Source organism: Lissotriton vulgaris, chromosome 3_1 (genome assembly GCF_964263255.1).
Source record: "Lissotriton vulgaris chromosome 3_1, aLisVul1.2, whole genome shotgun sequence".
Classification (NCBI taxonomy): domain Eukaryota; kingdom Metazoa; phylum Chordata; class Amphibia; order Caudata; family Salamandridae; genus Lissotriton; species Lissotriton vulgaris.
The window spans coordinates 979,192,254-979,219,788 of NC_141689.1; the positions used below are offsets into that span (position 1 = coordinate 979,192,254).

Below are 27,535 nucleotides of genomic sequence, written 5' to 3' on the forward strand. Positions count from 1 at the left end.
TGGGAGACGATTACCTGGGGAGAGCCTGCCTTAAGCAGCCTGTTACCAAGATAGGGGAAGACTGGAACCCCTGACCTCCACAGGTGTGCTGCAACCACCAGCATCACCTTGGTGAACACCTGAGGAATGTTGGTGGGGCCAAAAGGGAGGATAGCGAACTGATAATGCTTGTGGCAAACCGTGAATCGCAGGTTGAGACTATGAGCTGGCAGGTTGGGAGTATTTAAATTGGCATCCTGCAAGTCCAGCACACCGATCCAGTCTCTATGGTCTATGGCAGACAGAACCTGAGCTAACATGAGCATATTGAAGTTATCCTTTTTCAGGAAGAAATTGAGAGGGTGCAGGTCTAAAATTGGGCAGAGGACTCTGTCCTTCTTGGGCACCAGAAAGTAGCGGGAACAGCAACCACAAACCACTTCTGACACCGAACCTTCTCAATTGCTCCTTTGGCCAAAAGAGACTGCACTTTCTGATTGAGCAGGGAGAGGTGGTCCTTCGTCAGCCTGTCTAAAGATGGTGGCATGAGTGTTGGGGCTTCTAGAAAAGGGATGGAGTAATCCCATTGAATGATATCAAGTACCCTCTAGTCCAATGTTATGGACTGCCAGTGCAAAAACCACAGTTAATGGACAGAATGCAGAACAATGTCATACATTCACCCCAGTACAGAGATCTGGGCCTAAATCCATCGTTTTTTTGCACTCCACACCACCCCAGTCCAGACATGGCCATATGCAAATCAGCCTTGACCCTGTGCCTCATGGGAACAGTCCAGCCCGAACTGCCAAGCCATGTCTTTCCTGGACCGGAATCAAGCATCCTAGGACCAGTTTCTGGCTATCAGCCGTCTTCCGCCAGGATAGCTTGACTCCAGTGATGTGGAGAGCATGGGACTCACGTCTGAGCATACCCATCCCACTCGGGGTGACAAATGCAAAAACCACAGTTGTGTGGGGTGCAAAAAAACGATGGATTTAGGCCCAGATCTCTGTACTGGGGTGAATGTATGACATTGTTCTGCATTCTGTCCATCAACTGCTGTTTTTGCGACTGCCAGTGTGGCAGGCAATGGCAGATCCTACCCCAAACTGGGTGCCCGTTTTGGCATGAGGGCAAACTAAAGGCGTCTGGAGGCTTCGGCTGCCAGGGGGGTGGTAGACTGGGTGGACCTTAAGCTGGTACACAAGGTTTGTGGGAACGAGGCCAAAAAAAGGACTGTGGAGTCTGATGACTGTGGTGGCTGGCGGGGAATGGACACTACAGTGGCCACGGAAGGGGCGAAAGGCAGAATGAGGTTGGCGAGGGGACATGGAGAGCCCAAGTACCTGGTAGTAGCTTGACTTTCCCTAAAGTGTTCCAAAACTGAATCTGTCATGCCTCTGAAGAGACTGGTGACATCCCCCCAAAAGTCAGTCGATCTTAACCATGCATTGCATCCGAGTGCCAGTGACAACGCAATTGCTCTGCATAGAGTTTGGTCATGTCCAGTCTGCAGTGAATGGTGAACTATGCTACGTCTCTGCCATCTGCATTAGCATGTGACAGTATGAGTCAGGTCTCCACCAAGACCATGGACAGCACTAACGAAACCTAATACCAAACCGATTGGGTGTATGGGGCCCAAGAGGCACGCTGTGTTCACCGGCTGCAGTGCAGGGCTGGCAGAAGAGAACATCCTCTTGCCAAAGTTGTTAAGACTCCTGGATTCCCTTTCCAGTGGTGTCGTAGGGAATGTGCCAGGGTTGACTTTGGTGGCGGAGGCATGAATGGCTTTCTAGGGTTGGGTGCTGGGTGAGGAAAGCTGGGTCCTTAGGAATGGGGCAATGGTGGCAGTCCCAGGCCCCAAGCAGGACATAACTGAGCACTTCATTAAAAGTGAGAAAGGTTTCTGAGGGGACAAATCCTGGCTGAAGCACATCTGTCAAGACATTTGTCTTGACTGCCACCAATGGTAGCAGAAGGTCCAAAACATCAGGCACCCTCCTCACCACCATAACGAAGGAGGCCCCTTTTTCTATTGCCACACTAGGAGGAGAGACCAGGCCAGTATCTGGTGATGTTTCCAGGCCACTTGCATCCACCAGTTCCTCAAGCCAGTTGTTATCGGCCTCCTTAATGAGGTTGTAGGTGTAAGAATCCTCAGATCTTCCCCAATCATGCTCCTCTCCAGGCCTGTCGAAAATAAGGAGGCACTGGCTCTGACTCGGAAGGTTGAGTTCTGGCTAGCACCAGATTCAGTGTTGGGCGATGCAAGTCTGGCTTCGTATAGTAGCCGGATATGATGATGGAGTCAGCACTGCAGTGGGGAACGTTGTTGCTGGAATGGGATCGGGGATGGCCGCGGTCTCGCAATACCAGCCATTTCAGATCCAGGACCACGTCTAGAGAGATCAACTAGCACCAAAGGCAAACCTGCAGATGGAAATCCAGTGGGGGCACCAGCCAAACCCATGGGGCTCGAAGATGCTCCAGAGGGGTTGGCCAGTCGAAAAATAAGGAGCATGGCCTCATAGAACTCACAATGTTGGGCGGGGTTCGTTTCAGCTACGGGAAACTCACTGAGGTACAGAGCAGACCCAGAGGCAGGCTTCACGTATGAGCGGGCCTTGAGTGAAGTCATTCCCATTCCTCGTCTGAAGATTTGGACATGAGCGGTGAAGTCGAAGAGCGCTTTGATTTCTTGGACTTTTTGTGGGACTAACCTGACGAATTTACGCACAATGGCGAGTGCCTGGAAAAACTCCAAGAACAGGCCCTTCTTTGCAACCAGGACCTAGAGCATTGTGGAGTCGACCGTAGGAGGAGCTTCAATGAGTGCTCCCTCAGTGCCATTAGGTTCATGGCTCAGCAGCCCTCACAAGTCTTGAAGTTGTGGTTCGGCTTCATGCACCACAGGCAAACCAGATGGAGGGTGGTCAGTCACAGACATCTGACTGTGACAGGGGCCACAGGGTTTAAACCCCACTGGTTTCTTGGGAGACATCCCTATACACTTGAGAGACAAGTATCAGGAAATAAACGTGACAAAAAAGTTCAAAATAATTCAGTAAAAAAATAAATGGAGGTTGCTCTCTCCGGATCTGTGCTGACTGGCACAGAAAGAAAAGAACTGATGTCAGCTCGTTGGGTGGTGCCTATATAGGCACCACACACATCACTCTCAGCGGGGATGACGCTGACGAACTGTGACACCTACAAGCAAGCAGAGGTGCTGCTCAAAATGTTTTTGGATCCAGTCTGACACCTAGGGATAATTCTAAGGTAAGGAATATACATCTAGATGTCTCTATCAGATATGATACAGCATGAATCCCTGAAAGAAACGATGTAGGAACTTACCAACAGCACCTCCCACCAGTGCCTTTACTCCTAGTGCCATTCCTTCCACAAACTCCTCAGGGCCCTGGATCGCTCCCTAAAAGGAAAATATTGAGAGAAAGTCGACATTAGCTCACCTTTATATTGTCAATGGGTCAATTTAAAATCAATTGTAAAATATTCAAAATAGATTAAATAATGACAAGTACAACACAGCTGACAAGTGATAGAAAAAGTGATACAGATTTACATTAAAGGAAAAAAAAATTCAAGCAAACCTTTTAAGCCCAGAAATAGGAGGGTTTTCTATTTTTAGTATCTGATCATTACTGCGTTCCTTGCATCTTTCTCGGTAAACCAGCACTATGCAGTAGTATCCCCTAACTACCTAAAAAGTGGAGTACAAGTGATCGAACAGACCACTCCTTTGGTTTACAATTCCCTTCTTATCCAGAACACACTTGTAATATTCCACCTTTTTCTATTGTTCGAGTACATATTACTCTTTTCCTCTTCTTCCTATCCTTCTACCTGCTCCGAATAGCTTACAAACCATGAAGTCCTACTTATAAAAAAAAGGGTAGAAAACAAATAAGGTTCTAGTGTAAACATTAATAGGTTTTTCAAGGCGGCACATCCAAGTATTATTTAGAAGGGTTTCTAGTTGCGTAGGTATGTTAGTGTAGCATTTGAGTTGTAACTATATGATACAAATAGCTTTCAATTTACCTGATAGGGCTCATAGAAAAATGCTTCCACTCCTTCAGACAAGTCTCTGAAAAAGCCAAACGGATTGCCCAAAACATCCAGGCCAAGAATAAGGACATACATCTGTTTAATAGCCTAGAAAAAGAATTCCTTGATTAGTTTTTAAGAATAGCAAAATTAAATTGTTGCAGACAAATGAACCAAAACGCATGTACTAGAAGCCACTGGGAACATATGAGGTGGCAACAAGAAAAGCAATATATAAATGATTTAAAGCGCCCTGACACCCTATACTGGGACCAGTAGCGCTATAAAATAAAATAAATAAATATGAGAAAATGGCTAAGGAGAGATGAGGGACATCATTGGAGGGTGCAAGTGAGGGAACCCGTGGCGAAGGAGGTGACTGGAGGGTGCCAACAAAGACAGTCGCACCAGGCACCACCAACATTATAGCCGGCCTTGGTGTGAGAGCTGGTCAGCTGCTTTCACATTTCAGACTTGTGCACCACAACACACAGAAATCTTGCCTATATACAGAATACCACAAGCTTAAAATATGATTGAGCCAGGCATATGAGTAGATTGGCCGCCATTGTACTTTTAATGCAATATTATTACAAAATCGCTGTTTATCATGATATTATTTAGAGCCCATTTTACATATGCATTGTGAATGCATGTCAAAGGTCTAACTGCGAAAACATACCTGCTTAGAGTAATGTCTAATGACCTCCCACTGTAGTTGTTGTGTTGTGTAGAACTGAAACTTGAGTTCAAAGAACGCTAACCTGTGGAAAAATAATATGTATTCAACATGCAGCTGTATATTTAGTAATGTGGTACTGTGAAGTATATCAATGCATGATGCGATAATCTTTTCACCAGTGTTTAGCTTACTTGAAGACAACATCTTGAGCATCGGTAAGGGTTGCCCCGATACTCTTCAAGAGTAGGTTAACGGACTGCACAGGAATAAGTTCACTCTGCCTTTCTTCTTTGTTGCCATCATCTCCACCAGAGCTCAAAGAAAAGCTTAAATGTAACTGAAAGGGAAAATAAATTAACATAAGCAATAGTAATGAAACTGTATTCCAAAAGATTTCAAAGTGAATTAAACAAATATATATGTTTGCAGCTTATTCTGCTTTTTAGCGTTTTTTGCCAATGCTTTTCTTGACCAATGGGATGTAAGAGTTATCCATTTTGAATTTAGCACAAATTCTTAGATGACCTCTTCAGAAGCATGCAGCTGATTACTAAGTACGTGCACCTTTTTGATTTTGAGATAGCTGTGACTCTCGCTATGGAGCCCTAGAACTCTCACAGAGAGCGCTTCCAAAAGAGCTCCCTAGGAATGGTTGTGTAAACACCAAAGGCTTGCCATGCATTAATACCGAAATGTCATTTATATTAAAAAAAAGTGTCCCTCAAGAGCTACAACTGCATAGCTTTACAGATCTAGTAGTGCTTAGAAGTTGCAAAAACTTTGAAATGAAGAGCTGTTTAAAAACAAACGTGCACCTTTTTGATTTTGAGATAGCTGTGACTCTCGCTATGGAGCCCTAGAACTCTCACAGAGAGCGCTTCCAAAATAGCTCCCTAGGAATGGTTGTGTAAACACCAAAGGCTTGCCATGCATTAATACCGAAATGTCATTTATATTAAAAAAAAGTGTCCCTCAAGAGCTACAACTGCATAGCTTTACAGATCTAGTAGTGCTTAGAAGTTGCAAAAACTTTGAAATGAAGAGCTGTTTAAAAACAAAGTTATTATTATCAAAGTGTCAGAATTTGTATACTGACTTCGTATATTTTTGGCTTAGTGTGCACTAATGGAGTTCAACCAGTAGTATCCTATTACACAATTCATGTGTGACCAGACCGTAGGCTCAAGGAGGAGGACACCAGAGGTAACTGTCCGATCAGATAACCAGCACTAGGAAGGAACAGTACTTTCAGATATTCTAAAACATATAGATAGGATTGTGCAACTCTGCGCAACCATCTAGGGTACGACTCGACTCCTTAAGGTAGCTTGTTACATAATGTCTGTCATGCTGGGAGGAAACTGTTGCATGTACATCATATAATATTTTGCTTTATCATAGGTTGATAGTATACCAATTGCCCACTTGTGTGTATCAGTATTGCAAATTATAATGTGCAACAAACGTTACATGCTTTAGTGCACCAATTGCCCATAAAGTATGTATCAATTATTGTGAATTACAATGTCCAACAGAATTCTTGAATTTGACATCAATAACCATGAGGTCTGACTTTTTCATAATAATAAGAAAGTTGTATTTAAGTGTGATGCAGATGCATCTTTGAGGAGAGACATCTTCAAATGTTTCTGGATGCTTTGAGCAACTGCATGCTGCAAACACCTTACCTAAAGGCCATAGGCTGGTGCAACCAGCCATAGCTGTGCTTTTCATAGCACGCAACGCCATATCAGAGCCATGCTATGTACCTGAAAAGCATAGAAGCTGCCTGAAAAGAACTTGATCATGCACCAGAAGTATGTGTCAGAGGCCGTCTTGGAAACTTGTATGGGCACTTTGATGCTAAGAAATATTTAGCTAGAGGCTTGAAATGGATGTCGTTTTACTGTTGGTTGGTTTCATAACTGAATGGGTTGATTTAATGAACTTTGGGAATCAATAAGAGAGGGAGGAACAGAGAGGCTAGTTCCCTTCCCCGAAGAATATATATGCAATCAAGGAGAACTAGATAATGTTTAAGAGCTGTGTGGTTTGTCTGGGAAAGAATTTTTTTTTCTTATGAAAGCCCTCACCCACCAACCTAGTTGGTGGCCTGCTTCATCATCAGGCCCCACCCGGTGGCACCGAGCGAGCCCCGGGTGTGCTACGACGCCTGTTTATAGCAGAGCCGGTTTTTGAGGAGTGAGTGTGCTGTGATTGTGTGAGAGTGTAAGTTAAAAACTGCCCTCAGGTCCCTTTACCCACAGGGGTTATTTAATAAGTGGGCCTTTGGCAGTAATAAAAACATGGTGGATGTATCTGGAGTTAGTAATGGTCTCCTACATCCATTGTGGTCAACATGTTTCAGCCAGACCTTGAAACTACTCTGGCTTTCTTCAGGACCTATGTGCATAAAGTGAATGGTGAACAAATAAAATAAGGAAGAACAATTATGTGCTGCACTTGCTAAGGTGCATTATAGGTAGAGGGTTAATGCCCTCCCGAGATCTACTCTTGTGATTGACAAGGTGAACCTTATGAGTATCTGGCAACGGAGTCTGGTGGTGAGTTTTTGTCACTGGTCAGGACCCTCGTAATAACCTACTTGGTTGCTTCAGAACGACGGAGATCCGAAGCAACCAAGTAGGTAATTACGAGCGAGTGCAGCACATTATTGGTCTTCCTTATTTTATCGATTAATTTCGCAAACGGATTTCTAACCACTCTGTATCATTATCATGATCTGAAGTGAGTCTCAAAAGATATCATTTTTGCATATCATATTGAACTATTTCCTTCATAGACAAAGAGGACTGTCAATCAATATGTTGAAAATGAATGTTTCTCGAACCGATGATATCTCAATAAAACATATATTTATTCATTTATATATAATACGTGAGACTCTGTAATCCCAGTTTAAACAGCAGTCTCTAATTTCTTATGGGGCACACAGGTGATTATAAAGAAACAACTTCAAAACTCGACTTTTATAAGTTATCACAGTTGAGTTCATACGTCACAATACCAGCAGCCAAGGGGAAAAGCAGGGATTATCATAGAACATATTTGAAGCAGGTGTTTAAAGCAACGAAAACAGAACCTGCATCTTCTGCTCCATTTTAATAGCCTACAATACCAAGCAGAGAGAGAAAATCTTCATTTTTTACACTCTTTCGGAAGAAAAAAGCTAATTTTTTTTGATAATCAAATACATTTTTATTAAAGTATTTGGAACAAGTAAAATTCATTGGTAACGAGTCACATATCACATTTAAAAACCCCTGTTCCCCCTTGATGACCACACAAATCATATTAGTCACTTCTGAATAGGGAAATAGTCCAGCTGCAACAGACGGGCAGAGCGGATCGAGACCCTTCAAGGTGGAAGCAGGCCAAACCATTTGCCACACACTCTGTTGAACATCTCTGGGCACCCCGAGCCTCGAAGAGGGACCCCTCCTGCACCCCACACCAGTACACCCCCCTCCTCCATTTCTGCAGTGTTGGCGCCTCAACTTGTGACCATTTAGCAGCTATATCTCGTTTCGCCACAGCTAGTGCTGTTCCCAGGAAGTGCCTATCAACCCGGGAGCCATCTAGGCCGTCGAACACCCCCAATAGTAAGTGCTTCGGGTCATGGAGAACTACCCATCACAAGACCTGCGTGAGCTCCCGCTCCACCCCCGACCAGAACAAATGCAAGGCCGGGCATAGCCACACCATATGGTAGAAGTCGGCTGGCGCACCAGAGCAGCGCGCGCAATCCGGGGAGGCTCTTATGCCACCGCGGAAAAGACGTGCCGGAGTGAGGTAGGCCGCGTGGAGATAGTAGAGCTGGACCAAGCGTAGTTTAGAAGATGTGGTCAGGGTTTTGGGTGCCATAAGGGCGTCACGCCAGTCTGCGTCGTCCAAAGGACCCACCCAATCCTCCCATCGCTCCCTAAGCCGGTCCAGAGATGTGGGACAATTATTTACCAGGGCGCGGTATATACGGGACACCCCCCCTCTCCCCAGATTACCCATCATGACTTGTGCTTCCAGGTGGCTAAATTCCGGGAGGGAGGTGGGCGTTGGGAGGTGTATGTGAAGGGCGTGGCGGAGCTGCAAGTATTTGTAGAACTGGGAGTGCAGGAGAGTGTGTCTGTGTTGTAGATCAGAAAAGGAGCGCATATGGTCCCCCACCCACACGTCACCGAGTTGTGCTATCCCCACCAAGTCCTTCCAGGGATGAGACCTCACTCAACCAGGTGCCATGCCAAAGGGGCGTCTGTCTAGTCAGCTTCCGGTCCCAGGTCACCAAGCGGAGGGCTGCGCGCCAGGCAATGAGGACCGACCTGGAGAGTGGGGGCAGGGTTTGTGGCACAGGGGAGCCATATAGGAAGCTTTGAATCTGCGGAAAGTCTAGGGTTGTAAGCTCCACCCGGTAAGCTGGGTCAGACCAGCCGTCTGCGAACCAATCATGGATCACTATGAGTTTTGTAGCTAAGTAGTAAAAGCGGAGGTTGGTGACTCCCATACCACGGTTGGAGGGGATCCGGCAATGGGACAGGGACATACGCGACCTTCCACCACCCCACAAAAACCAAATGAGTGTGCCATCGAGCTCTTTAAACCAACTACTGGGGAGGGGGACCGAGGTGTTCTGTAAGATGTAGAGAAAGCGGGGGAGGATCATCATTTTGAAAAGAGCACTTCTGCCCAACGGGTTAAGGGGGAGAGATTGCCAATTTCTAAGGTCAGTTTTCATCCTGGTGACCAGGGGGGTGATGTTAAGGGCCCACTCCAGCTCCGGCAGAAGGGTCACCCACACTCCCAGATACTTAAATGACTGCCTCCGAAGGGGGATCACTTCCTGCCAATCGAAACACTCCCGGGAGGGGTGAAGGGGGACCAGCGTGGACTTCGCTGGATTGAGACGGAGGCCCGACACCTGTTCAAACTCGGAGAGGGTCAGTAAAGACCTAGGGCAGAGTGTTCCGGGTCGGCCAAGTAAAGCAGAACATCGTCCGCGTACAGGGCGATTTTATCCACCTGGCTCTGGTCCCCCATCCATCCCTGGATAAGGGAGTCCTGCCGGATCAACGCCGCCAGAGGCTCCATCGCCAGGGCGAATAGGAGTGGGGGCAGCCCTGTCGGGTGCCTCTCCGGATCGGGAATGGTTCAGAGATTACACAATTGACCAGGAAACGGACGCTAGGGGGGCTATAAAGGGTCTGGATCAGATGGCGGAAGGGAAGGCCGAAACCCATGCGTTCCAGGACATCCCTTAAATATCCCTAATCCACCGTATCGAAGGCCTTTTCAAAGTCCACAAGGAGAAGCGCCAAGTACAGGGATAGTGAAAAAAGCTAATCTTATTGCATATTTCCACTCATTATGAGCTACAGCAGCTTTTTTTAGGTCTCGCATGGCGTACTGCGCACATGCGCATTCGAGCTCGCGAGATTTTATGTTTTAGGGTGACTTTCTCTAGCGAGGGTTAAGCCCCGCCCCTCTTCTCCATTGGCTGGCCTCCTAAACGGTGGCCAGCCATTCGAGAAGAGGTCGCCATGACGTATTTGTTTCTCTTTAAGCCCCGTCTTTTTCAGACTGGCTGACTTGCCTTACGATTGTGGTAAAAGCTTTCTTATCTTCTTTATGGTTAGTGGCTATGATGACTTTACTGAGAGGGAGGTGGAGGGTGTAATCAAGTCACTGGTCCCTTTAAAAGCTGAGCGGCCGGGTGGGATACCCGGCGATTTGCTTCGTGCCTATCCCAAGGAATGGGGTCAATTGATTGCTACATTGTTAAACGCAATCATGAAGGGCGCACTAGTACCTGATTCCTGGAAAGGGGCGGAGGTTGTCCCGATATTCAAAAAGGGGTGTCGGGACAACCCCGCTAACTACAGGCCCATCAGCCTCATTGACTCTTCCCAAAAGGTGGCAGGAAAGGTGATTTTGGGGAGGGTCCTTCAATGGGCAGATGATCACAAAATACTGTCTAACTTCCAGGCGGGATTCCGTTCAGGTACGGGGACGATTGAACAAGCATTTAGGCTGATGCTCATTTACTGGAAGGTGGTGGTGCTGGGCAAGGGCAGTCTTTATTTGGCCTTTATTGACCTGAAACTGCATTTGACCTAGTACCTAGGGAGGAGCTCTGGAGGGTTTTGCAGGGGCTGGGGTTGCCCCCATACATCCTGTCGCTTCTGATTAAACTTCATTCAGACAATTTTGCACAGGTGCGGTGGGGCAAGAATGGGGAGAAAACCAACAGGATTCCAGTGTGTAGGGGTGTCCGCCAGGGATGTGTGCTGGCTCCCACACTATTCTCATTGTATGTGAATGGTGTGGTTAAGCACCTGCTTAAGGAACCAGCAGATGCTCCGTCTCTGGCGGGCTCCCGGATCCCCACCCTGCACTTTGCAGACGATACCCTGCTTATCGCAAAGACACCACAGGGTCTCCAAAAGCACCTCACCCGCTTCCAGGAGTTCTGTTCCCTTAGGGGCCTGATAATCAACGTAGGTAAGACCAAATTCCTGACTATGAAACCTCCCAAAAAGCTAGGGCCCCCTCCGGTTCTAAATACTGTTCCCCTGGAGAGGGTCCGTGAGTTTGACTATTTGGGGATTCGCCTCAGCAACTCTACGAGTTGGACCCCTCATATTCAAAAGATGTTTCTTAGCCACAAAAGGGTGACTGGTGCCCTACTCAGGGAACATCGCTCATCCCCCAATCATTGTATTTCCCCGGCTATAGATATATACAAAGCCAGAGGGGTCGCTGCTGCACTGTATGGGGCGGAGTTGTGGGGCTCCACAAATTTGGAGGTGTTAGCCAAGTCAGAAAGCAAATTCTTGAAAGAACTCTTGGTGCTTCCATTGAGTACTCCGACAATACCAGTGCTTCTTGACTTGGGCTGTAAACCAATTGTGGACCAGGCGCGGTTACGGCCTCTGCTTTTGTGGGCCCGCTTGTGGAGGGTCCCGGAACTAGCCTCCTATGCAGCAGGTCTGTCTGAGGTAATTGCCATGGAGGGATGGCATTGAATCAAATGGCTACGGGATGTTAAGAGCCTGCTGGTGGAGCTGGGCTTAGAAGAATCCTGGGTTACTCGTTCTGCTCCTCCAAAAGCCACCCTGAAGAAGCTATATTGGGACTGGATAGCCTCTAAACTCATCCGCAATCCTCGCCACTGCAACTCGACTGCAGCATTCTTGAGAATTAAAGACGTGGCCGCATTTGAGCCTTTCCTGGACTTAATCTCCGTCCCACTGGACAGGGCTCTTTATTTTAAACTCAGAGTGGGCACCCTACCCTTGGGCGACTTGATTACCAGGTGGAGATCTTCATCTTCCCAGTCCTCACCTTTCTGTGCTATGTGCTCGACACGGGTAGAGACGGTGGCACATCTTTTCTTCGAATGCCCGGACTATCGTGCTCCAAGGCAGCACTGGCTAATACCATTGTGCAGGCTCTTGGGTACACGACAGCATCTGGTGGCCCTCCGCATTTTATTGACTGACACATCCCCGCCCATTGTTTGTGGTGTTTCAAAGTTTTTAAAATGGGCATGGGTGATTCGTACCAAAAGGCTTGCTATTTCAATTCAATTCTTTTTTAAATTATTTATTGTACTATACTTGACTATTTTAAAATTCTTAATTGTATGTTACTATAGGCCTTGAGAATGTATTTTTGTATGTATTCCTTTCAAGATATTTACGTATCGAAATAAAGCTTTTACAACAACAACAACTTTATGGGTCCAGATTGCCCCATAAAGAAGATAAGGAAACTTTTACCACAGCATGAATTCGGGCCGCCCAGTCTGAAAAGGACGGGGCTAAAAGAGAAACACGCTTATACCGAAGAAGCCGTGCTTCTCTATAATCCGATAATAACTTTGTTTTGCTGGGCAAGGCCTGTTTTGGTTTTGTTGAATTCACACCTTGTTTGCCGCTGCTTCTGTGTAATGATTACAGTGTACAAAAAGTACTGGGCGCTGCCTCGCGTACTGAGGAGGAGCCATGGAGCTTGACGCTGCTTGTTTTTATTTACCCATGTGTCGTCGTTTTGCTGGGCAAGGCCTCTTTTGGTTTTGTTTTGACACAGAGTAGTGCTCGGCGGCTGATCAGTTTCAGGCAGCAGTATTGGGATTTTACCCCTCCTCCTTTGGCCGCCGGTACCAGCTCACAGCAGCCGCACCAGCAGCATGGGGCTTCATGGCGTACAGTCAAGGGGGCACCAAGAAGAAGGTCTGCTACTACTATGATGGTGAGTTGTATCGGTGGATGGCGCTGCTCAGGGGAGTGGATCTGGTGCTGGCTGATTGTTGAGGCTTTGGGGGGCAGAATTCGCCCCTTGTTTGCCGATGCTTCTGTGTAATGTTTACAGTGTACAAAAAGTACTCGGGCGCTTCCTCGCGACCTGAGGAGGAGCCATGGAGCTTGGCGTCGCTTGTTTTTATTTAGTCATGTGTCGTCGTTTTGCTGGGCAAGGCCTCTTTTGGTTTTGTTTTGACGCGGAGTAGAGCTTGGCGGCTGATCAGTTTCTGGCGGCAGTAGTGGAATTTTACCCCTCCTCCTTCGGCCGCCGGTACCAGCTCACCGCAGCCGCACCAGCAGCACAGGGCTTCATGGTGTACAGTCAAGGGGGCACCAAGAAGAAGGTCTGCTACTACTATGATGGTGAGTTGTATCGTTGGATGGCGCTGCTCAGGGGAGTGGATCTGGTGCTGGCTGATTGTTGAGGCTTTGGGGGGCAGAGTTCACCCCTTGTTTGCCGCTGCTTCTGTGTAACGTTTACAGTGTACAAAAAGGGTGCCCACCGTAGAATCCGGGAGCAGCAGTCTAACACCCGCCGGCCCACGGTGTGAGGCAGCGGCCTGCAGCCCTGTGCACGGTGTGTCCTCATCCCTGACCACCCGCCGTGCACCCTTGTCTGCCCAGCTGCCTGCAGGCCGCGACCCTATCTCTGCCAAGGCTTTGTTAGAAACCGTGTTGATTTCCTATATACTTTGGGGAACTAAACAGTGTTGATTTCCTATATACTTTGGGGAACTAAACTGTGGAAACCTGGGAACTTGCTCTCCGTGCATGAAAGACCTTATGGCACGGTCCAGGATGCAGGACATGGTGCGCTGTGTGGTGTGCTCTGCATAATGTGTCACAATGCTGGGCACAACTTGGTGTGCAGGGATGCTATAGTTTAATGAAGGTTGTGTTGCATCCTTTTTACTGGCCATGGTAAGTTATGCATGATGTCCCACATATTTCAAGGTGCTCGACATGTGGCACAGCCTAAATCATGGCACGGAGCCGAATGTATTCTCTCTGGTACGACGTGTAGTGCATATGGGGCAGTGCAGATTTTTTTTTTCCACTGCGTGGTGTTTTATGGTGATTTGTAAAGCACGGGTAGCAATGCATGGTACCCATGCAGTCTTGCACCAAGCACCGATTGATAACTAACATACTCCGCTATTGGAGTACCATCTCTGTCTGTGTGTGTGGCTCTGTCTGTGTGTGTGTGTGTGGCTCTATTTGTGTGTGTGTGTGTGTGGCTCTGTCTGTGTGTGGCTGTGTGTGTGTGTGTGTGTGTGTGTGTGTGTGTGTGTGTGTGTGGCTCTGGGTTTGTGTGCAGCTCTATGTGTGTGTGTGGTTCTGAGTGTGTGTGTGTGTGTGTGTGTGTGTGTGTGTGTGTGTGGCTCTGTGTATGTGTGTGTGTGTGGCTCTGTGTGTGTGTGTGTGTGTGGCTCTGTGTGTGTGTGTGTGGCTCTGTGTGTGTGTGGCTCTGTGTGTGTGTGGGGGGGGGGCTCTGTGTGTGTGTGTGTAGAGCTCTGTGTGTGTGTGTGTGTGTGTGTGTGGGGCTCTGTGTGTTTGGCATTTGCAAGAGATTAAGCTATTGGCATTGTAAATGACAATGCCATTTATTTATCTGTTTTCAAAACCAACACATAAATAAAAATTTGTTTATTTACAATGCCAATAGCTCTAACTTTTGCAAAGGCGAGACCGTTGCATTGTAAACGCTTGTTCTTTAGGTCTCGCAGACCTAGCGCTGGAGCGGGCATGCGCTCCTCGCTCAGCGAGGCCTATTATGATCAATACACTTTCAGTAGGGCACTTGAAGCCCCGCCCATCTTTTTGATTCGCTGGCATCCTCCTCCATGCTAAACCGTGGCTCACAATTGAAAAGGAGGCTTCTTGGTCCCTCCTAGTTACCGCCCTGCCCACTTTTAGCCCCGCCCACATGGACAGGATCTTTCACTTGCGGCATTACACAGTCTCCTTCATTAGGCAGGGCACATTATATTTTTCTCACAATGCCAACAGCTTGTCTAAAATGCGCCTCGGGCTTTCTTACCTTGTCCTGGGGCCCCAGGCGGCGCAGCGTGCTTCGGTTGCCATCTCTCTCGGACCGAGCCTCGTTATTCAGTGCGCCAAGTGTGCTTTTAGTTTGACAATGGCGGCCTTCTGTGACCATTGCATGCGAGCCACCGTCCACGACCAGTCCATTTAAATCGAAGTCTGACTCTAAGATCGCTTACTGCAACAGCATCTGCTTGCAGCCCGCAGATCCTTTTTTCCCATTTTACTCACAGAGAACACTTCTCCCTGGATGGAGAGAAATGAGGAACTTCGGGGGAGGGACTTTGGGAGAAGTGAGCATGACAAGTTGGTGCAGTCCTGCGTGCGCTTTCAGCCTGCTCCTGGTGTACTTCTGCCCCGTTGCTTCCTGATAACGACCTCAGGTGATTCTATACTAGACTCTAAATCTACTATTGGGGTATTAGGAGGGTCTAGAGATGTAACCTCTGTATCTGCAGTGAGGCTATGGGTCGATGTTTCTAGATCAAGGTTTGGGGTTATAGATAGGCATCTCTCTGTCCTCTATTTCTGTAGTGACTACACCCAGAGCGTTCGCCAACATCCGATCTATAGAAGTAGGTTTGTGTGTTGGTTTGGACGCAATTGTCACTTACTTTTTTTCCACGCAAGCCCTTTTCCCTATTTTACAATTATCTTACTTAGATATTGTTGCAAAATGATAGCCCATTAGATGGGTTACTCAAAGTATGGCCACACGATGAACCTTAGTTTACATGAACTGCAATGTGACCAAACGCTAGAAACAGGGCTTTGATTTGACAAAATCCCCGGTTTACGATTTTAAACAGTACCTTTTAGTCCAGGGCATAAGGAACAGTTGTTAGAGGGGGGCCCAGCCCAGCCTCCTCCTGCTGCTGACTGCCGTAGACGGCCCCGCCCTTGTCTCAGGCTTCTCCCGGCATCGCCCGCGCGTGTCCCGCGACGCGGGAGGAGCGACTCTTCTTTCAGCGCCTCCGGGGGCGGGAGTGGGCGGAAGTGGGCGTGGGTAAGGCTGCAGAGGGAGCTGGGAGTTGTAGTCTCCCCCCTCGGCGGCCGCAGAATAGTGTCTGCAGCGGCGGCGAGGGAGACAAACAGCAGGTAGCCCCAGGCTCCAACAGACGTCCGGGCAGGTAAGCGGTCCTCCGGTACAGTTACTGCCCCACCAGTTGTGCTGACAATGCCCCCGCTCCACCGCAGGAGCGACTCTCCTTTCAGCGCCTCCGGGCGCGGGAGTGGGCGGAAGTGGGCGTTGGTAAGGCTGCAGAGGGAGCTGGGAGCTGTAGTCTCCCCCCTCGGCGGCCGCGAAATGGTGTCTGCAGCGGCGGCGAGGGAGACAAACAGCAGGTAGCCCCAGGCTCCAACAGACGTTCGGGCAGGTAAGCGGTCCTCCGGTACAGTTACTCCCCCACCAGTTGTGCTGACAATGCACATTACCCCCTTGTTACAGGAACTCCATTAACCCCCTTGTTACAGGAGCTCCATTAGCTCTCTACTGAGAAACGTATCCTGTTCAAAATGTGCTGTATTATCTTTAAAGCAGACCATCATGAGTACCCAAAATGTATTAAAAACATCAGACTTTACACTACTGCACATAACCTACGTTCCTCCTCATTAAAGCTTTTGGCCAATATAAAACACAGTAAGAAAGGCATGGGGGCCGAGGGTTTTCGGTTCAAACCCCTTCGATATGGAATTCTCTTCCTCTCTTATAACAATCGCAAACTGACTTTCTTACCTTTTAGAAAGATCTAAAGGCGTATTCTTTGAGCGAGCTTACTATTTACACTAAGGTTTGCTTCAGTACTCACTTCTGCTTCTTGTCTTCTAATGCCAAGAAACATAACATGAGAAGTCTGTTTAGGTGTATTTTAATTATTCAGAGTTTTAATGCTAATGAGCATATTTTTAGCCATAATTCCAGAACACAAAGCTTTGTTGGCTAGAAAGCCAGGACAGGTTGAAGGTATCAAAATACCAAGAGGTCTTTTGGCCGTTATACACTATATTTCTATTGAAGCACACTGCAGATTGGAACGTTATCATAAAGAAGTTCTTTAAACCACAACTATCACCTGAAAGACATGAATTTGCGGCAATTGCTGAAGTCGTGTCAGGTCGCTGGATGTTACTAAATGTAAATAATGGAAATTAAATGTTGATATATGATCAGGCAGCTTCTGTGCTGAACCATTCTCACCATGAAAAAGTACTGAGGAACATGTAATAATTTAAAACTTGCTGCAGTAGAATACACAAAAATAGCTAATATTTGAACTACAACATCTTAGGGCTGCAGTGTTCAGTGGTGGAATAGCGCAGGTCCAATCACTCACAGAAGCCGCAAATACAGGTTCACTCCTAGGAACCGATACACAGTGAAGGAAAGAGATGGTCAAAGCAGGGTATGTTTTGAACATCTAGCAGGCCCTTTTGGGTCTTAGCTCTAGCACTCTCTGAGTGTTTCAGTACGTGAGTTTAGCAGAAATAAACTGCACTGTTGACACTGTCAAAACTGCAGTACTCTGATAGAGCAGATAAGAACACTATTTACAGATACTTGCCAATAGGAGTGAGTGAAGAACAAGTTACTTACCTTCGGTAACCATGTATCTGTAAGAGACATAGGTTAGTTATAGATTCCTTACCTTAGATTTACCCCCAGGGGTCAGACTGGATCTGGAAGATTTTTTCTCAGCAGTACCCTCGCACGTCAGTATGTGGTGTCGGTCGACTCCGCGACCGTCTTTGCTGGGATGAAGTTGTGGTGCCTACTTAGAGGCCGCCCCTGCATGCTGACGTCAGTTCTGATACGACTCAACGCCATAAGTGCAGATTCATGAAAGACACTGACTACTGGTGCACCACAACTAGGGCCCTGTAAGGGAGTCCCTATCCCTAGACGTCAGTTCGCAGAATGGGGAGGATGGGTGAGACGGTAAGGAATCTATAACTAACCCATGTCTCTTACAGATATACATCGCTACTGAAGGTAAGTAATTTTTGTTCATCTGAAAGAGATAGTTAATGATATATTCCTTACCTTAGAGTAGATACCCCAGCAATACCAACCCCGGAGGAGGGTCTGCAAACCAAGTTCACACCAGAAAGTCCTGGAGGAAAGAACGGGCAATATAACCGTCCCTCCGGACTTGGCAGTACTGTTTGGTGAACTTGTCCATGGATGCCCACGTTGCTGCCTAGCAGATGCCAATGCAAAAGTTGCTGCCGTAGCCCTAGTGGAATGAGCACGCAGCCACACTGGAGGCTCCTTTTTTGCTAAAGTGGAACATATTTTAATACAAAGGAATACCCATCAGGAGATGGTATGCTTTTGGACTGCCCGACCTTTCTTTACACCCACATAGCCAACAAAGAGTTGATCTTTGTAAAAAAGTAAGAGGCTCCTTTATATAAAAATAGTAATTTATTTTAAGTTGGATGGAAAGAAGCACAGCACATCCGTTAAGTAGAAGATACAGGGAGATATAACAGTTGGGGCAGAATCTGGAACCAAGGATGTAAGATGCAGGCACGCATCATACATTCCAGGCTCCAGCACAATGGGGCAAAACACAGTAAATAAACAAGCACAGGAAAAGCAAGAATGCAACACATCTTACCCCAATAAAAGAAAAGTCAACACAGATACCTACTAGGTGTTTTCCTGGGTCTGACATCAGATTTGACCCGAGAAGCAACAGACAAATCTTTATGAGGAAAACTCTGGAGAGGTGCGTTAACTTGCACATGAGAAGAAGCATTTACCTGTGCATGAGAGGGCATATTGATCTGCACTCGTGATGGTGATGGAAGTGAGTTAGGAGGAACAAGAGAATTGGAAAAGTTGGAGGGATTAGGACATCTGGCAACCCTACGAACATTCCAAACTCTCCCATCTTGCGTGGCAACACAGTTTTTGAACACTTTGACCACTTTAATAGGAGGGAAGAATTTGGAAAAACCTTTAACCAAAAATCCAGGTTTTTTTACTCTCACCCACTCACCTACAACGAAATCATGAAGCTTAACATTCATTTTTGAATCAAATGTAACTTTCATACACTGTTGTTTGTCTTCAACACGTTTAGCAACACTTTCAACATCAATTATAGAATTATTCCTGTTAAGTTTTTTAACCCACCAGGGGCAAATGACGGAAGAAGGTTCCCTACCCTTCAAGAGTTTGAAAGGACTCACACCAGTGACAGAGTGAGGTGTGATGCGGTAGACCCAAAGTCTTTTCCTGACCACTTCCAACCAAGAATCGTCAGAAGAATCAATCCCAGAAATGCAATCCTTGAGGACACGATTAAAACGTTCCACCTGACCATTCTCCCTAGGCTCGTACAAAGAAACAGTATGATGTTTAATTCCACAGCCGTCAAGAAACTGTTTTACCTCAGAGGAAATCAGCTGTGTACCGTTATCAGTAACAAAGGTCTCAGGAAAGCCTTCCCTAGCAAAGGTCTCTTTCAAAAAAAATAAAACAACCTGAGAAGAAACATTATTTACAAATTTAACTTCAGGCCATTTCGAATGGTAATCAACCAAAACAAGAGCAAAACGGGCATTAGAAGGCAACTGTTTAAAAGGGCCTGAGATGTCAAAAGCCACTTTTTGCCACGGAAATTTAGGCCAAGCTACAGGTTTAAGAGGAGCAGAAGACAAATGACGCATTTTGTCGCTGCTAATGCACTGAGAACATTCCCTTACCATTCTATCAACCATTTTGTCAATACCAGGTCACCAGAAGTTTTCTCTAACCAGACGCTTCATGGATGACATACCAATATGACCTTGGTGAGCTAACAACAAGATCTTCTCTTGTAAAGAAGCAGGAGGAATTAACTTGCCAGTCTTGAACAGAAAACCACCAAACTCTTCAATTTCTGAAGCGACTTGGGAAAAGGAAGCTAAGTCAGAAGGAATAGACTTATTATTAGGCCATCCACCATTTACAAAGTCCAAGATTTGTTGACATACCGAATCTTTTGCCATTTCTTTAAACCATTCCTCCTCAGTTAACGTTAAGAACTCCTGAGATATACAATCTTCAATGGAAGCTACTACATCCACATCCTGGTCAATGGTAGAAACCTTATCAACACTACATGGCAATCTGGACAAAAAATCTGCCGTGACATTGCTTTTTCCCCGGAACGTACATGATCTCAAAGTCATATTCCTGAAGGCGTGAGGACAAACGAGCAATCCTAGCTGTCGAGTTCCAACCACCACCAGGGGACAGAATTCCTACTAACGGTTTGTGGTCCGTTCTCAAAACAAACCTGTTCCCCCACACATAGTTTCTAAAATGTTCCACAGCCCAAATACATGCTAGTAGCTCCTTTTCGATAACAGAGTATCTTCTTTCAGTGGAAGATAAGGTTCTAGAAGCAAAAGCTACGCACCATTCATCCTTACCAGCAGTCTGACTCAACACAGCACCAATGCCATACAAACTAGCATCAATAGTGATGATACATTTCTTACTTATACAGAATGATTTGAGTGTAGGGGCATTAACAATCTCACTCTTAATTTGCTTGAAAGCAATATCTTGCTTGTCCGTCCAAACAAATTTGGCTGAACTTCTAGTCAACTCTCTTAAAGGTTCCATCTTGTTAGCGAAATTTTGAATGAATTTACTGTAATATTCCCACAACCCCGCAAAGGAGAGCAACTTCTCGTTACTATCAGGGGCTGGTGCATTCATAATTGCATCTACAAGGTTTTTCTTTGGTACCACACCATCCCCAGAGAGGGTATGTCCCAAATATTCAACCGATTTACAGAAAAATTTACACTTGCTGGCCTTAATGGTCAAACCAAACTGTTCTAACTTAGAACAGACCTCTTTAAGATGAGCATGATGTTCACAGTTATTCTTGGAAAAAACAAGAATATCGTCTTGAAAGCATTTGACGAATGACAGGTCTTTAAAAATATGGTACATAGCTCTCTGAAACACTGAAGCAGCCGAAGCTAGACCGAATGGCATTCTCTTGAACTGAAATAACCCATGAGGGGTGATGAATGCAGTAAATTGTTAGGAGTCTTCAGTGAGTTCGATCTGGTGATATGCAGATCTAAGGTCTAATGTTGAAAACACGCTAGCCCCATCTAACATGCAAAGCATTTCATTAATGTTAGGAAGAGGGTGGCAGTCTGTGACCAAGCTCTTATTAAGCGCCCTTAAATCAACACATAGCCTAATACTTTTATCAGGTTTAATGGCTAAAACAATGGGGGAAACCCATTCGGACGATTCCACTTCCTCAATTATACCATCTTTCACCATGGTGTCAAGCATATCTCTAAGTTCGTCCCTAATACTAATAGGCACCCCCTTAATTTCTGTTTAACAGGGACAGAGTTAGGTTTGACTTTAATCTTATGGCTAAACCCATTCAATTTGCCTAACTTGTCAGAAAACACTTTTGGAAAGGCACAAGAAATCTCTGTGAATTCGGGTGATTCAGTAGAGTCTCCGTCAGATATAGCCAAAACTAACACAGGATCTTTAAGTCTAGGATTTAAAGAAACACCAAGTCTCGCTTGGTCCCTCCACCCCAAGACATTCACTCCCTTCCATGCAATATATAGTTTCACATTAGCAGAACTACTTTTGATTGTAAGCATAACTTCCTTAAAGCCAATAATATTGATCTTGGACCCATCAAAATTGTAACCACATATATCAGGCTTCGATAAGGAATTAATATCAATTAGATCCCCAAAAGACTTAATACAATACTCATGTGTGATAATGGTCCAAGGAGAACAGGAGTCCACCATGAGCTCTAACAGTTTACCCAAAATGGTAACAGGACTCTTAGGAGAGGAAAGTGTGTCTGCTTGAGATAAGTCAATTGATTCCTGTACAGAAATGACAATACCAAATTCCTTAATATCTGGATCATTGCATGCTTCGTCATTGATATATGATACATTTCCAGAAGGACGTTTAGATGAAGAAAAAGAAGATCTTTTTGTGTCTTGGAACGGTCTTGCGGGAGTTTTACACATTTTGGAAAAATGTCCAGAGCGTCCACACTTATTACATTGTCTAGAAATGGCTGGACATTGTAGAAAAGAAGCAATGTGGTCCGGATTACCACATCTAAAACAAAAGAATTGTCTAGCCTTCCCATCATTCTTGTTGGAAGGCACAACATTTCTTGGTTCCTGGGGTTTAACTACACTAACTTCGCTAGAAGAGGTAGACACACTCGAAGAGGTGGAAGCAGTAGATGCTTTATCTAATGTTTTTATCCATTTATCGGACTGTTCAAGAGCTTTAGCAGTACTGATCGCTATTTCCAAACTAGGATCACCTAAGATCCACAACTGCTCTTGAACTTTCTTACTTTTTACATGTACAATGATCTGATCTCTGATCATTTCGTCTGTCATAAGGCCAAAATTACAATGCAAAGATAACGCACGTAAAGCTGTAAGGAAATCATCAAAACATTCTTTTTCATCTTGAACTCTGGTATAAAACTTAAACCTATTCAGTGCGACACTAGTAATTGGTTTGAACCTCCCTTCAATTCTAGAAACAGCTTTGTCATAAACATTGCTATCACCCCCAGATCTTACAGGTGGTAAAGTTCTAAAAACTAATTGCCCTTCTGAGCCGAGGCAGTGTAGAAATATGTTCTTTTTTCTCTCTGCAGACATGCGTTCTCCATCCATGGCTTTGAGATATGTAAAAAATTCCTCTTTCCATCTTGTCCATGGAATAGGTGGATCACCCTTAGACTGTAAAAATTTTGATGGCGGATCAAATTGCATGTTAGAAAATAAATGTCAAAATAACTGCCTGAGAATAACACAAAGGAAGTGAAATAAAAAAAATAGATACCAAAAATATCCAGTACATGGCAGTCTAATAAAGGAGTACAAACTTCCACTGAAGATTTCCCAGAAAATTTCAAGATAAGACTTGGAACGTAGAAACAGTCTGGAGCCAATTAATAATAAATAAGTCACTGAAATAATATTCCCAAAATAGTATTGTTGAGAAAAGTAACAAGTTTGTGTCCATAAAAATTATTCATAAAAAAAATAAGTATAGGAACACACGCAATAAGAAAGAGCGTGTAAAACAGTACCTTTATCTTTCCAGTTAAAGCGAAATGATTGAATTGCGCTTGCCCGGTGAAATTGAAGCAATCCTTCGTGTTACACACACTCGGTGATTTGGTTGCTATGGAAACGAACACGGAAGGCCTGCGTGATGCGCAATGGCTTGGAATGCAATGCGCGATCATACGCGATGACGCGCGATGACTCACAGAGGCTGGTTCCCAGTAGCCAATCAGGGGTAGCAAACACTGGAAGATGCTGATTGGATTAAACGTCGGTGTTTGCTGACGTAGGGCAGCTGCCGTTTTCTCGAAGAAAAACAAGGAAAACACGAAGAAATCCCTAATAAGCAGAATACTTAGTGCAGCTTCACCGGATTTGAAGGAAAATAAGTAGGAAATACTCCGCTTCACTCCTGAAGTAGACAAAACGACTTCTGAGGTTGATAACGCGGATTCTTTAAATTTCTGCTGCTGTGCTTCGAAGAGATGTGGCAGAAAATGATGAGAGTCCCTCGTTCCCAGTGTAAAAAAGTAAGAGGCTCCTTTATATAAAAATAGTAATTTATTTCAAGTTGGATGGAAAGAAGCACAGCACATCCGTTAAGTAGAAGATACAGGGAGATATAACAGTTGGGGCAGAATCTGGAACCAAGGATGTAAGATGCAGGCACGCATCATACATTCCAGGCTCCAGCACAATGGGGCAAAACACAGTAAATAAACAAGCACAGGAAAAGCAAGAATGCAACAATCTTCCACCCAGAAATCTTTTGTGCGGTCAAGGTAGAAAGACAGCGCACGTTTTGGGTCCAGACGGTGGAGTCTCTCCTCCTCCACCCTTTAAGGTCAAGAGGCTTGGACTAAGCAGCCTTAAAGGCTTAACTCAAGAGGTCATATTAAGCAAGCTGTTTTACCAATCACAATCCTGTAAAATCAAATGAAAGGACACCACACAAGTTATATATTATAAAAATATATGTATTTATTACTAGAATAATCCTCTATCCTCTTTATGAGTCTAGAAGCACAAATGTTTAAACAAAAGCACAGTTAAACATATAAAAGTTGTACAATTATGGATGAGGCCCAGGGGCCACTCAAACCATATATCAAAAAAGTGGTATAAGTATCACTAATCGAACAGTGGTCAGGCCTAGGGCCTGGGGAATCGTTGGGAGCAATCGGGACTAGCAATGCTTAAGTCGGGAAAAGTCCACGGGATTCGGGTGCAGCGTTTAAAGCACACACATGCACCAATGCAAAGTCAATGGTGCATAAAAGTTATCGAGTTACTGTTTTAAGAGTCTTCCGACTGATCTAGAAGGACAAAACTTTAGACATAGACACTAGAGGTGTATACCAGTACAGGAGCACCGGCGTTCATGAGTTACCTCACCCACAGGAAGCGGGTGCACAGGGCAAAGTGGTGTCTGCTTTCATCGTGTAGATCTATGGAGCCTGGAGATGAAGATGCTGCAGGCGGCCAGAAGAGAAGTGTCCGGTGCGATCCAAGGGTGGATCGAAGATGTAGATGACCTGAAAGCAGAGGGGACAGAGTCTGGGTCACTCAGCAGTGATCAGGGTGGAACCAGGAAGGAGCCAGGCAATGTCGGGCGCAATCAGGCCGATGTCGTGAAGCTTGTCTCCGCTGCCCGCGTGGACTCTGGGGCACCGAGGATGTCCAGGAGTGGATCACGAGCTGTCCCACGAAGGCTCTCGCTCTCGCTGTCGGCGGTGTCGGCTTCCGGATCAGAGCAAACAACCCTTGGCAAGCGCAACCCACGCAGGATTCGAAGATCGCTTCTTACTCGGACCAGGAGGGTCAGAGCGGGTGCTCCTTTTCAGGGGAGCGAGGGCAAGTCTGGAGCAACCAGACTCAGAAGTTAGATTCAAAGGGTTGTCGGTACTGGGGCCGCTAGCCAACGGGCAAGCGACCGGACCAACGCGTTGAGCCAAAAGATGCAGAAGGGCCCCACGCAGCACTCGGTGAGTGTAGAGGGGTGAGCTTCGGTGCAAGAGTGGCTCAGGGCTGGGGCTTCTCAAACCCCAATGCACAGCTTCGAGGGTGCCTCGGGAGCTGCACGGTCAGCACCTCGTGGTTTTTCCAAGATGGCCGGCCCCACGCTTCAGGTCGCCTCCACGGGTCTCAGCTCTGCAGGGACTGTGGATCGGGCTGTTAGAAGGCAGGCACGCTGGTTCTTGTTGATTTCTGTCGCTCGAGTTCCGGCAGGAACTGCAACAAAGCAAACGTCGAGGTGCTGGATGGTGCCTGTTTGCACAGGGTGGTCACTCCTTGACCACAAGGGAGATTCTTCAGTCTTCTACGTCGAGTAGGATGTCGAAGGGTCCAGAGTTTCGTTTCATAAGTTTCAGTCAGGATAATCTGAGTGCGTTGGCACTGCTCCCATTCTTATACCAATCTAGGGGGCTGGATTCCCTGCTAGGTCCCTCCTATGGGTGGGACCCAGGAAGGGGGTGGTTACACCCCTTTCCCTTTGTCCAGGGTCGCGCTGGGACTGGGGCTGGTGTGCCCCAGAACCGATTTGACCGGATTATGCAAGGGGAAGCCTTGTGCGCCCCAGGCACTGTCTAGTTTCATTCAACCCACCCTGCCCCAATACACTATCTCCTGTCTGGGGAGGTGTAGCACCTCCCTGCGACAGGAAACCCTTTGTCCAGGCCTCCTCTGCCAAGTTTCGGTCAGCAGCAGGAGGTCAGACTCGTGTCGGTGGCAGCAGCATCCATTTTGTGATGCTGAGGCTCTGGTTAAAATCTACCGCGTTTTAGCAAAGTAACATGTCTTCTCCCTCTAGAAGGGTGGAATGATATCCCCGTCGACAGGACTGTCGAGGGGATAGTATTCCAAATCGTATGACACCTTACACAACAGGTTTTGATAAAGCCAAACCAAAGTTAGCACATAACCGCGATGGATTATAATGCACTTAAGAGTATATGGTATGGCAATATCCCGGAGAAGCTAAGGGAGTTGGTCCCGACAGCTGCAGACAGGCTCAGCTCATGTTAGAGCATCATCTCACATAAAACCAAGCACTCTGCCTCCAGGATTGATAAGGCCTGCCATAGGAGTGACTTATAGGTATATATGTGTCCAGATATAGGTTTAGATATAGGTATACTATATCTAAGCAAGGGGTGATTACACCACCTTGCCCCAGCTGAGTGATCAGCCAGTTGTGTCAATTTAAGAACCAGCCAGGGGTGGCAAAAGATATGCTGCAGCCCCTGGTAGGCCTTGGATGCACCTATGCCCTTGGCACCTATAGTGCCCTGTATAGGGGCTGACAAGGTGTCCAGTACCAAATTGGTTAGGTACCTAAAGTACATGGAGTCGATTTTAAGGAGAGAGCAGATAGCCTGGGGCCCTGATTAGCAGGGAACCAGGCCAACTAAGTCGAAAACCAGCTTAACACAAGGCAAAAAAATCTGGGGTAACCATAGTCAGGTATCCACCTTCCTACACTAGGGCTGCTAGCTTTGGTGCCCCTAATCTGCTGATGGGGGGCGGGGGGGTTCTTGTGGACAGGGGGCCCCTTTGGGGTCCACCACTAGCCTCCCTGACCTCTGCAGCCTGAGCTGACTGAGGTAGGGTAGAGAGGGACAGGTTACCTGCCCCAGACTGGGTCCCACCTTGGAAGGGTCCACTGACATGACATCAGGGGTTCTGCCAGGCTAGGCCTGACTACCTCTGGGGCAGTTCCTTCACAAGGTGTAGGGTCAGTTCCCTGAGGAGGCTGACTCTTACCTAATGTCTGGTGGAAGGGAGACTTTTCTTCCACCCCAATGCTCTCTGTCTGAGTGGAGTGATCCATAGTTTCAGGCTTCACAACACTAAAATCTGTTTGAGTTTGGGCTGTGACCATCACAGCCCTACCAACCTTTTCAGGAAGGAACTCTGTTTGGGGGTGGGCTGTGACCATCACAACCCTGCCAACCTTTTCAGGGAACTCTGCCTGAGCTTGGGCTGTGACCATCACAGCCCTTTCAACCTCTTTAGGAAGGACTTCTGCTTGGGCTGGAGCTGTGGCCATCACAGCCCCACTAACCTTTTCGGGAAGGCCTACCATTTTGGAATGGGTTTCTTGTTCTACCCCAGCCCAGGCTGAGATCTCTGGATCATTCCCCAGTAGACAATCTACAGACACGTATGTAGACACTGCCACTCTCTTGGGGCCAGTGACACCTCCCCAGCTGAGATTTAGTACTGCCATGGGATGATCTTTCTGTATCCCATCAATGTTGATCACCTGCTAGGTGAACCCAGGTAAAAGTCCTGAGGGGACTAGACTGTCAGTCACCATAGTGATGCTAGCCCC

At 46.5% G+C, this 27,535-nt stretch overlaps 1 protein-coding gene across 4 annotated transcripts in view; it reads right to left on the reverse strand.

Moving 5' to 3' along the window:
* Window positions 1-27,535, reverse strand: part of VPS13A (vacuolar protein sorting 13 homolog A) — a 2,146,181-nt gene that overhangs the window by 373,208 nt on the left and 1,745,438 nt on the right. For all 4 annotated transcript variants that reach the window (XM_086961343.1, XM_086961342.1, XM_086961345.1 and 1 more), the window contains 4 exons: window positions 4,930-5,075; window positions 4,739-4,820; window positions 4,051-4,164; window positions 3,343-3,418 (listed from right to left, as the gene is read on the reverse strand). In XM_086961343.1, coding sequence (XP_086817469.1) covers window positions 3,343-3,418; window positions 4,051-4,164; window positions 4,739-4,820; window positions 4,930-5,075 — 418 coding nt within the window. The remainder of the gene's footprint in view (window positions 1-3,342; window positions 3,419-4,050; window positions 4,165-4,738; window positions 4,821-4,929; window positions 5,076-27,535) is intronic.